The sequence below is a fragment of the Paramormyrops kingsleyae genome, chromosome 15, assembly GCF_048594095.1.
Source record: "Paramormyrops kingsleyae isolate MSU_618 chromosome 15, PKINGS_0.4, whole genome shotgun sequence".
NCBI classification, from domain to species: domain Eukaryota; kingdom Metazoa; phylum Chordata; class Actinopteri; order Osteoglossiformes; family Mormyridae; genus Paramormyrops; species Paramormyrops kingsleyae.
Window position 1 is genome coordinate 10,026,827 of NC_132811.1, and position 12,610 is coordinate 10,039,436.

General features: G+C 43.5%; 1 protein-coding gene across 1 annotated transcript in view; it reads left to right on the forward strand.

Moving 5' to 3' along the window:
- LOC111849517 (sema domain, seven thrombospondin repeats (type 1 and type 1-like), transmembrane domain (TM) and short cytoplasmic domain, (semaphorin) 5A) overlaps window positions 1-12,610 on the forward strand; it is a 96,349-nt gene that overhangs the window by 26,197 nt on the left and 57,542 nt on the right. The window contains exons 3-4 of the mRNA XM_023822435.2: window positions 4,853-4,952; window positions 10,004-10,049. Coding sequence (XP_023678203.2) covers window positions 4,853-4,952; window positions 10,004-10,049 — 146 coding nt within the window. The remainder of the gene's footprint in view (window positions 1-4,852; window positions 4,953-10,003; window positions 10,050-12,610) is intronic.

Below are 12,610 nucleotides of genomic sequence, written 5' to 3' on the forward strand. Positions count from 1 at the left end.
AAAAATGGAATAATATGAGCAAGTGACCTAGGAGCCTAAAAAATAATCCATAAAATCAGTGACTCGTTTTCATTATGACAGAAATTACATTTTATTATGTAATTAAACGTGTCTTCAAGAATTTCTCTTCACTGTGGGCTATTTATTTTTGTATTAGTAGTATTATATTTTCCGTTGTAAATGTTTTCCATTGTAGATGTACAGTACAGTTGCACTCTTTCCATTTTTCATTTCTCATACTGATTTTACCTGCACAGTATTGAGGTTATGATTTGTAACAGGATTTGTTTACGCTTTCTTTCCGAGATGTTTGTGCTGGATGTTTTTTAGCTGTGCCTCTTGGCTCTGACACTTTCTAATTGGCCTTCGGCTGAGTAGCGTCACAAAATATTTGTACATTTTGACCCAGTTCCACATCCAGCAAATGATGCATCGAGGAAAACAAACTCCACTGAAATCCATATTAGCCAGTTTAAAGTGGTTCCCATTTTGATGTTTCCCTCATAGTAGAGTTGAAACTTCAGTCAATGATCAAGCTTTGAACCTGGACTTGACAGGACCTCAGCTGCCTGTAGCTGAAGGCTTGGTAGTGGTGCTTCCGCAGTGGAATGTGTTCCTGAGAGGCTCCCACTGCTACATCTACATTTATTTATTTAACCGGCACTTTTATCCAAAACGGCATACAGTTGAGAAAGCGGGGTTGGCCCGTCTCTGGAGGAATTGGGGTTAAGCGCCTTCGCTCGGGGGCTCGAAGGTGAAATCGCTCTGCCAACCACAGGATTTGAACTGGTGACCTTGTTATTGCGTGCATAGAGTCCTAAGCCACAGAGCCACAAGCCAGCCCCGATGCAGCGAGACCTTTCCTTTCATGCAGTAGTGTTCCCTGGGCCAACTGTGACTGAAAGGCCTGTTAATTAGTTAGAAAACGGGACAAAAGAAGGCATAAACACACTGGTCTGTCAGCTTCTATTATCAGGAGCTCTGGAAGAGGAAAACAAAGGCAACCTTAATTGACCCTCTGAGTGAAGTTTTATTTCTTTTTTATTAATCGCTTAAATATATCCAGTTTCTCTTATTTGCGTCTTTGCCACTCCCAGCTGTTCCCTTCGCAAGCCTACTTGCCTTGCTTCTTAAAGAACAAGAGCCGCCCACCATTTCTCTCTGTTGTGGCGAATTTGCTTATTTAGCCTTAATTCTTTTATCTGTCATTCTTGCATCCCCCCGCACTTCTCAGGTGGCTTGTTCCTGGTAACTGCTTGCTTGTTGCTTTTGTCAAGTATCTTCCTGCTCAGTTCTTCTTTGTTCTGCATTGAATGCATGGAACACAGCAGACTGCTTTTTGGCCGTAGAAAGCTGCTGGGCTGCTGGTGTAAGACGGTGACAGCTGACCGCTTGTCGGGCTGGTGTTTTTGACGCAGTCAGATACGGTTGGTCACCACCGACGCTGTTTGGGCCGAATGGTGAATTGGCGTTGAAGCTAGTTGGTGAAACTGAATTCTCTAATTTGGCTGTATGTCAACCATCACCTCTAATCGTACCGGTGTGTTCCAGCACAAATTTTTTCCCCAGTTGTTGGTTGGCCTTGGTCGGTGCTAGTTTTTTGCTGTTGGCTTGGTGTGCAGCCAGCTTACGGTGATTTGCCAAGTGCGTCCTGCAGATACCTTCTAAGTGTTGGGGTTTCCAGTTCTCTTCCTATTAATGTACGCAGGTTTGCATTGTTCTTTGACCGATTTAGATGTTGTTCGTAAAATACAAAGAAAGTTTTGTTTTGTATTTGTTCCACATAGAGTTTTTATGTAGCATTTTATCGTATTTATGTAAATATACTTTTGTTCTGTTAATGATCGACAAATATTTTTTTCCCCTTTTGTTGTAAGCAAATGTTTTTTGGGTAAGTATGCTTAATGCTGTACTTTTTCTAAATTTAAATTGCTTAAAGTATCTGGGCAATGGGAATGGTGTGGAATGTATACTTTAGTCTTTGAGCTTAGAAAGTTTTAGTGTCCATGTCTCATCTTGACTTTACCAAAATGAACGCTGTTTACGGCAGCCGGAGTCCTCCCTTCTCCCACATAACAATCACGAAAACGTGACAAGGACCAGCTCATTGAGTATATTTAGAATGTCCGTCTGGAACCACTTTTCTCAGATGAAGTAGCCTAAGTCTTTCCTCTGCTTTACCTCTCCTGCCATTAGTTATGACATATGTGATGTCTTAGAACGTATAAGTTGTCTGCAAAAACATAATTAAAAGTCATGCTAACAGTTGGTCTTTTTATGTTCTCTCAAAGCCTTGTGTAAATATTTGAGATGTTTTACTCGTGCTCTTTCAAATTGAGTTTAAAACCTCGCAAACCGCCCTGTGAGTAAGCAGCCAGTTTGCAGCTCTGGTTCAGGTGAAGTGTTTTTTGGCTGCTTTCCTATGCAGTGGTGGCGGCTCAGGAATGCCTGGGCCTGAGCTGCACCAAGCCTCCCGAAATAAGGCCCGATTTGTGGTGTTCAGGTGTTGACAGGTCTGCGGCGCCTCACGCTGGCACTCTGAGAATTCCGAGAACAGATGTCGCTGCCCTGAACAGTGCACACAATAAATCTCTCCGCGTTGTAAATATTGATGTATGATGCTCGTGTCACTTTGAGCTGCTGTGGAGCACGTTGTGTGGTGATAGTTAGCTATTATTAGCTATTATTGCACCGACACTCCTGCAATCGCTCATTTGATGGTCTAGTTTAATAATTAGCACTGCTAATCAGTCGCCTAATTTGGGACTTGAAGTTAATCAAAGAGGAATTGCTTCCCTTGATGTCATCTGTGACTGGTGCGTGAGTGTGGCCTGCGATGGGTTGGTGCCCCATCCTGGGTTTTTCCCTGCCTTGCACCCATAGCCTCCAGCATAGGCTCTGGACCCCCCGCGACCTTGAATAGGACAAGCAGTTACAGAACATGGATGGATGGATGGATGGATGGATGGATGGGCACCATCTGTGGAGCTCATACAGTTAACCAAAATGCTGATTGTTGCTGAATTTGTAGTTTGGTGTAAGCCTGGTTTCTCACATGGGCCAGAATTTGCCATAAACCAAAATTAGACTTGTTAACATTCAAATGTCATCGCCTTCTCAGTCAATTTCAAGCGCATTTTAAAAATAGTTTTTTTTTTCGGGCCTTGGGAAAAAGATTTGCTGCGAATTGCTATGAAGCTCTGCGAAAACACAATAAATCCCAGCGCCTGCCCCTCATTCGCCTAAAAGCTGAATGCTTATCTAAAGCAGGGGGCTTTCCTGATGGGATTTGGAAGATTTATGGAGGGAAGCTCTCTAACTCAAGCTGGGTTATCCTTTGGGGTTCCTTCTGCATTTGTATACTCCCAATCCTTTCCTCAACTTGAAAAATGGCCCCATCTCTTGCAATGGGAAATAAATCCAAAGATTATTTTGGTTTTGCATTGCGAGTCATCGGGCAATGTGAGTTATCTTGTCGTAATCACTCAGTGATTTCATGAATATTAATATCGTGATTTTCGTGAAACATCATTGGCCCTAAACCCAAGGATATTACGCATGAAGGTTCAGCGTTACCAACTCGCGTATATCAATGCACTAAATACTTTAGTGAATGAACAAGTGTTGCGATGGATGGCTTCTGGCAGGTGAAGAAAAATCAGTGTAATTAAGTGCTGTGACATGCCTGCCATTAACAAGGATTAGAAAACTTGTAAACTATGTATATCAATATTGCACATGTGTGTATATGAGATGTCATGCATATCCAAACAAAATAATTTTAAAAGAACACTAAGCTTTGGCCCATTTATTTATGTTTTGCCCCGAAATGTACAGCTTATTCAATGCAGTGGCAGTTTGTGGTTCAGCAGGTTAAGACTGATCAGGTCACCGGTTTGAATTTCATGGTCTACAGAATAGTTACACTGCCATTAGACCTTTGAGCAAGGCCCTTAACCCCCCCCCCACAAACTCTGACTTTAACCCTTAAGCTATGTTCTTACTTGTATATGTGCATGTATGTCTCAAAGGAGAGCAAGACGGGATATTCGAACCCGTACTTGTACACAATGAAGAATGAAAGCATTATTTAAATTTTTGTTTCATTTTTTTACATTTTATTTCAGTCTGGAGCCTGTCCCAGGAAGACCAGAGGGTGCAAAGACTTATGAAAGAAACCTAATATGAGTAGAGAGACAGACTATGGCAGTTCTTCCCAGTCCGGTTCTTGGCGACCCACAGTCGGTCCATTTTTTTGCTCCCTCCAAGCTCCTTGCCAGACAGTCCACATTTCTGCTCGGGAGCTGGAAGGAGGCAGATACTGATGTGAGGTATTAGAGGTGGAAAGTTCCAGACCAAACAGTATAAATCCTGACCAAGATTTTGTTTCAACCAACCAGTTGCGTATGAAGAGTCACATTCACAGTATACTCAACTGCTTGGTTGAAACAAAATCTTGGTCTGGATGTGTACTCTCTGGATGTGAACTTTCCACCTCTGGCATTGATTTACTTCACGCTTTCAGGTTTCTTGGGTGGGTGAGCTTGCCCTGTCGCCCCCCAGATAGCATGTCCTCACTTTTCTGGGGAACCGGGGGGGGGGAGAGACTCGAGCAGACAAGATCGATATGTGCATTTTAAGTTGAATTTAATCAAGACGATTTTTGGCATGGAAAAATCATTAATATTTCTCTGTTGGGTAAAAATGTGCTTCACAATGCCCGATCCCTGGCCGCGCCCAAACAGCCTCAGCGTGCTCCTGGTACCTCTCCACATGCCCTTTGTGTCCTTGTTAAAGTGTCCATTCATTTCGTTTCATTCATTGTGTTTTCTGCTTTCCTCCTGACATGCAGAGATCGAGCCATGGATCCACAGGTTCAGGAAAGAGGGAGCTGTGGATTATTCCCAGCTGACCTTCGACCCAGGACAAAAGGAGCTGATTGTGGGAGCCAGGTAAAGCATTGCCCCACCCCCCAAAAAAATGTCTGCTTTACTGCGTTTAGTGTTTATGAATTTCCAGTTGTTTTGTACAGAAATGCTTAAATGTTCTAAATGTGAACAAGCGTGAAAAGTCAGTTCTCTGAACAGTGTTGCCTGAGATGGCGAATAGCAAATGAGTTTTATGTGAGCAGGTTTCGGAGATTAAGGCTTTGCTGGAATGATCCTCTCTCTAGACTATCCTGGTCTGAATATCTGAATATTTCATGCATATTGAAATTAGGCACTGTCAAATTTTACTGCCTTTCTAAGTTAGCCAGTAGCATTACAGCTTACAGCAGTTAGTTGTGCTGAATATTCTTTTGATATGTCAATTTAACTCGATACAGTGTTATTCAGTTCTATGTTTATTTTTTCGAATTTATTCACTGATATTAGTATCCTAATGTAAGCCCAATGTGGGAACTTGCTAGTTGATATTACATATGGACAAATATATAATATATTTATTGTTTTTTTCTTTCTTGAATAGTTGAAGTGGAAAAGGCATTTTAAAATTAATACTGGCACCGTTTTTTCTTGCAAAAATGCACCAGAAAAGTTCTTGTTTACAAACGTGCTGTCAGTTAAGGGTAAAAAGGTAATGCTGACTGTTGAAACAGAGCTGTTGTAAGTAGCCTCTCCATGCCTGTCAGGGAACAAGGAATAAGAGAGACATGCATAATATCCTGGGGTGACTATAAAGGTCTTAGAAGGTATTGCCGGAGGCATTCTGTCAAGCTGACGAGAGTTATCCTTGCATGTCATGTATCAGCTGACACGTAATGAATGTTTCTCTAGTAAGCGCTCAAAGAGGGTTATGCAGAAAAATGAATGATAATTCCTACTGTTCTGGTGGTGGACCTCACAATGTGGCTGTATTGTGAGAACAAGCCACATGTGGTCTAGTGGTTGAGGTAAATACCCTTTCTGTGGGTTTATTTTTGTGTCTGAAGTGCATTTGCAGTAAAACATACCTATTGGTGCATCAAGTGAAAAGAACAAATATCAAAATGTTCAACCTAACTGCCTATTTTTCTCACTGGTGACTTCACATAAGCTGTGTACCACCGTTGATTTCACGTAAGGATTTTTGAAGTTTCGAAAGTTGGTACCACCTTTAGTTAATTTAATTAGTTAATTTATTTAAAGACCAAACCTTTTCCTCTAGGAGTGCCCGATTCCTGTCTTTCATCTCTGACCTATCTAACCCGACACCTCATACAGAAACACTACTTTGCATAGAGCAGTGCACTTACTATCACAGACTGGATTGAAATGTCGAATTTATGGGCCAGTACATTTTTCGACTAAAGTGCTTCTGAAAGATACTCTTTGAACACGAAGAAATTGGCAAAAATGGGGAAGAAAGAAGCAGTAAAGAGTAACTTCCAACAATTTTCTCTGTGCAAGTTGATACTTACAGATATATGTTTATTTGTCTGAATCATAACCTCAGACACCATTACCCATAGAAGAAGAAATCCTGCAGTTTGCTTTTCTAGATGTAAAGTTTAGGAACAGAACTGTTTTTGTGCAGTGCATAATGGCATATCTCCGCAGATTTATGAAATAGAATAGTGGAATTTCATTCATCTGCTTATCCCATCTTGTTCTCCATGATACATACAGACAGATGAGAGCCAGCTTGGGGGGGGGGTCACAGCCAGAGTTGGGTAATTCTGGGCAAGAGAGTATAAGTCAAGACCGGGATTTTGTTTCAACTAACCAGTTAAATACTCTTTGACTGTGACTCCTTATGCTCAGCTGGTTGGTTCAATCAAAATCCCAGTTTGGACTTTTACTCTCTGGACCTGAATTACCCAACTCTGGTCACAGCATAGGGGGCAGCCAGCACACGGCATCTCTGGGGCTTGGGGGTAAGGGCCTTGTATCAGTCTGCTGGCTCTAGGATTCAAACACATGACCTGCCTTCTGATCACAGGCACAGCATCCTAACCTGCCCTCTAAAAGGGCCACACTCCACCACCCGAACAGGGGCTTGAACCCTGGACCCTCAAATTAACATCTGATGCTCTAGCGACCGAGCTAGCATTAAACATTAGCGCTGTTTATCAGCAATCGGCCTTTGCTGCCAGATCGCTGAGTGACCAGGCTCCCCTTGTGCTGTCAGAGTCATGTGACCTTGCTGCAGTTGGAACCTTGACAGCCGTTGTCACGGCGAAGCGTAGGGGCATCCGTTCGGAACAGCCCCCCCACGTTCCGCCGCAGCTGCTCCGCCTCGCCTCAATCGGCGCAGTTTTCTTGGGTGGGCGAGCTCGCCCTGTCGCCCCCCCCCCCAGATGGCATGTCCTAACTTTTCTGGGGCACCGGGGGGGCGGGGGGGGGGGGGTGGTCTGACAGAGGCGACCCGAGCAGACAAAATCGACATGTGCATTTTAAGTTGAATTTAATCAAGACAAATCGGCATATGAAGATTGAAGGGTAGAAAAAATACCAGAACTAGAGAAGGTGAAGAGAGCTTTGGATTTTACTTAAAAAGCTCACAAACAATGCATTTCCCTGGGGAAAACAAGACAAATGATTTAATTCGGGGCAGGGGGCGAGGGGGTGTGACAGTGAATGCATTTGAATGGATACAGTACGTTATTGCTGTTGTCATCCATTTTTATCAAACAGCACTTTAGTGAGCACCTGACTGTGGTCAGTGTCGCGTTTCACACTGGACAAGAGATCAATCTGGTTCAATACTGTCTGATTTCCCCGATACCGGCAACGAAGCAGAGGGGATGCCGTACGAGGGCTTTGGAGGAGCAAAAATACGCCCTTAACGTAAAACCTAAACAATAGCAAGATCATCAGACTTTAAACACGATTTGTTTTCTTGTGTATCAGCCTGATTATGAGTGACTCATGTACAAAGAGGACAAAATACATTACAGTGAGCCCTCGCTATATCGCGGTTCAGCTGTCACGCACCCGCTATATCGCGGATTTTTCCCTGACGCGTCACAGTTCTCTGCGTACCGCGTACATTGCTTGTGGTCCGATGGTTTTCGTTTTATTCTAAGCACACGGCATAGAACTATAAAAAAAAACTATAAAAAAAAATGTTTATTTATATGGTCTTTCTATATTGCAGATTTTCACCTATCGCTGATTGGTCTGGAGCGCATCTTCCACTGTATATCTTAATACTATTTTGTGTAAAAATAACATGATAAAAAAGGCAAACATGGTATTTGTGCTTGGAAAATTGTTCAAACAAGAACAGAATCATATTTTTTTGAACATGGTAGCCTGAGAATTATGTATATAACATGCAGCATATTAAGCAAGGATGGGAGTAGTATTTTTATTCATATTCACATGTGGCGGCTTTTTAATTAAGCACTGATATTGATTTTCAGTGCATGTTTACCTCAGAGGAAGCGCATTTCCCCGATAGTGTCATAGTTACTCATCCAGATAAGCACCCCCTGAACCTTCAGTCCTCTGTCTCTTTGGGATGTTATGGCGCTCGTGGTTTCTTGTCTCAGTTCAGTTTTATCGGATAATATTTTTTGATGTCACTGACAAAGGCAGATTTCCACGGCACAGCGCAAGGTAGAGCAATCCAAGTGTCGTCTTAGAATCACGCACCTGTATTTAACTACGCTCAGTGCACACAGATTAGTGTTAATATGCGATGACGGATAATATCCTCGTTCCTTAGACAGTTGAATACATCAAACAAATTTAATATGCCTTTAGCTGTCACATGAAATTGCTTCTGGCTCTTTTCTGTGAGGATTTGAGCCGCATGCCTTCAGAACATCCCACACGCTTTTCACGCGCTGTGTCGCTACAGGGAAATTCAGTGTGTAATAGGGCCCCTGGTCACTTTGGTCTGATCTGTCCAGCTGGGCTTTGCCTGACCACTTGATCCATGGCCCTTCATATCAAGCTCTTGGTTTTGTTATTAAAGCTTCTAGAATTAGAATTTGAATTAACTTTATGAACTTCATAGAGGGAAATTCTGGTGCATAAAGCAGCGAGCAAGTTGAGCACGAACGAACATGCATTCAGTGCAAAAGATGAAGTGCAAGAGAGTGCACATAGTGCAAGCAAAAAAAGTCACGTAGTGCAAATTACACAATGCACTAATAGAATATAATATATGGAATATGAAATAAATATTAAGTGGGGAAAAATACTGTTGGTGGGTGAATGGTGATAAGTGGACGGTGTGCACCCTTTGTAACCTGGCTTTACTAAGTACAATTTATTTGTTTAGCAGACATTTTTATCCAAAATGATGTACATTTGAATGTGGGGTCAAATGTTACCTGAAATTACACAACTGGGGGCCCTGCTTTGGGGCCCAATGGTCAAATCTCTCTGCTGACTCTTGGATTTAAAGTACTGACCTTCTGTTCACAAGCATGGTGCCCTAACCTGCCATGTCACACATTATTCACCCCCTCCAACGACGAATCCCAATGACGAAGGTGTAGGGGATAGTTATTAAGTAGGAGCAGCAGGGTGGGGTTCTGAGTGCCCCGTCTCACTCGCAGACGTGCTGCTCGAGGTCGCCGCTCCATCTGGGTGTGCCCCTGGCCCCCCCCCTCCGCGACTCCCTCATCTCATCTCGCCTTTCCCGCTCGCTCGCTCTCTCGCGCTCTCTCTCTTCTCCTGCACGGTTACCCATCGCCCAGCCACGCGGCTCTCGAAAGTCCATAAGGTCCCTCCTGGCCTGATCTGCCTCACAAGTACTTTTGTCGGGCCCCGCAGAGAGGTGTGGTATGTCCCACAGGCCAGTAAACGTGTGTGGGATTGCCCCAGTCCCTGCAGGCCGAACGGAAAATCACTGCGTTCCCACATGTCTCGGTGTCAGAGCTCGTGCTGCTCCCAGGTGTGCAGCTAGTGGGGATTATTATCTTATTTTAAACACCAAAATGAATGTTTCAATGGTGCTCATTACTATTGCAAAAAAAAAAAAAACAAATCACAGCTATTTTGCATTTTTGCTCAATATTTTCCAGACATATTTATTTATTTTGATTTGTTTATATGTCTTCCCCCAGAAATCATCTCTTCAGGCTGCATTTGGAGGACCTTTCCATAATCCAGGTGTGTGCACCATCTGCCTGAGCTGGTGAGATGCTGACACGGCGTTTTCAGTGGCGTCACGAGCTGCCCGAAGCTGTTTGGCGCCGAGAGGAGTTTCACTGTGGGGGGAGAGTAGCACAGCACCTGTCACACCTCGGTCCCCTGCAAACGTAAGGTGTCCCAAAGCCACAGATGTTACCTGAGCAGCTCGGATTGTGGTTGGCAGCATCCTGCAGATTTTCTTTTACCTTAATATAATCCATCTGAACTGATGTCAGGTTCACAAAATATATTACTGTTCTCATATGTACTATATTGATGTCAGTGAGTAAAAATAGTGAGAATTTATTTGCATTTGTTACCATTATGAAATTACAACTCGTGGTGATCCAAAAATATGTCTTTTGAAATGAGGTTTCTGTCATTTTAACTAAGAATGTCAGATAAATTTATGAAATATATTTAATTATGTTTGTTTGTATTACAAAAAAACAGAGTAAAGAGAAAAGCTGTCTTACTGATTCTTCTTTGGATATGTGCACCTTCAGAATCAGCCATTTTATTAGCAAGTACACTCAATGACATCACTTATTGGAGAAGACGGCGACCTTGTTACTCTAAATGATAGCTTAGCAAGTGTCATTGTTCCTGCGTTTCTCTCAGAAGGATTGCTAGCATTAATCACATGATGAAGTTGACAATAAGCCACTATGCAGTATTAGGCCTGCTACGATTGGTCGGAAGTCATGTGGGTGACGTGGCCGGCCGGCAGCCGGGGGATGGGTGGCTTGCGGTGGAATGTCACACTGTTCCTTCCCTGGAATGTCCCTCAACGTTCACTGGCAAGTTTGATGGTGAGACCGCAGTCGGTGGCAGTGCTCCACAGTGTCCCACAAATGTGCTGTAATATCACTGTCCTGCAGTGGAAAAGACCACAAAGGAGGGGTCTGAGTGCGTCTTTTTCGAACCCCTGCGATTTGCTGTGGGCTGGAGTCGCAGCAAGCGAGTAAAGGCGACTTGTAGTCTGAGAAAATTTCCCAGTTCCAAAACATGCCACATCAGCTGCTCCATCTCTGGACCCAGCTTATGCCAGGAAGTAAAAAGCATTTATCTGTGTACTCTAAATTCTGGGGAAATGTAAACATAAAGTTTCTGGGTTTTTCTGTTAAATTCGTTTTGGGCTTTGGAGGGTTTGTGGATGTTTGTGATGGACAATAGTCAGTTTGGCTGGGTAAAGCATGTTACTTGGTCGGCCTCAGTTAATGCATACACACGGTGTCTGCCTGCCTTCCTTACCTTTCGGCTTCCTGCTGTTCTGGAAGGACATACTCTTTCTGGTAGCTAAGTACAATATTGAAGCTGTTTTTTGAACAACTTCTACTCCAACAAACAGAAGTAAACAGCGCTCAGACTCATTCAATGCACTCAAAATCGTTTAGGCCTGAGGTGGTTTTTAATACTGTTTTGAAGACTCATGTATATCAGTAGAACTTGATGGAAGTTTTATCCTTGAATTTATTTGTATCTTCAAAGCCTTTGGAGCACCCCAGAATCGATAGGAGTGCCTACAGGAAGGATGATTTAAAGGCCTTTGGGCTGTGTTTTCCCGACTCTGTATATTATCGAACTGCTCGCTGCATCTTTACACGATGCTGGTCGCCCTGAATCACGAACAACAGCTGGCATTGATTAGCGGCAGTGATGCGCCACGGCATTGCGCCAGCGCCTCGCGGGTCCCTCGGAGGTACAGACGCAGCAGGCAGTCGGGACGCCCCGCGTGCGGCAGCGACAGCATTGCCAAAGTTTTTGTTGGAGCGAGTTTAAGCGCTGTCTTCATGATGGAAGTATCACAGTTCTCTACAGTGACAAATGGCTAGTTTTTTCCATCAGTACTACTGATCAGGGATAAAAGACAAAGAAATGAAGTGTGGAAATGAAGAAATGAAGTGTGGCTCAGCAGCACCGCTGGGATGTGGGTTTGAATCCCACCCCAGCGGTATGTGTGTGGGGTTTTGCACGTTCTCTTCTTGCTGTGTGGGCTTTTCCAGGTACTCTGGTTTCCTCCCACAGTCCAAAGATGTGCCATTAGTTGAAGTGCTGTGTCTGAATCACCGTGTGCGCCTGTGCGTATGCATGTGTGTGTGTGTGTGTGTGTGTGTGTGTGTGTGTGTGTGTGTGTGTGTGTGTGTGTGACAATGATAAGTTGCTCATGTGCTGCCCAGCACGAACCCAGCATGAATTGACAGCATTTAGTCAGTGAGATCCGTGTTTCATGATCCTGTTTTATCATTTCCTCACACTTGAGGATGCATACCTGAAAAGGGCACTTTGCATTATGGGACCTGCAGCGCCTCACTATTCTCTCAGGAGTGGCCGAGAGCAGCCCAGTGCCGAGTGGCTACTGGGACGACATCATCCGTTACCATCTTCATGGATTCCTATCAAACATGCCGTCTTGTCTGTCATATGTTGAAGATCTTTCTATGGAAACAAATGTAATTGTTGAACATGCTAGGGGGATCCTTATTGTTTTGCATTTACAAAGTCAATTTGAGTTTACTTTTTAAAATCTGAGTTATAAG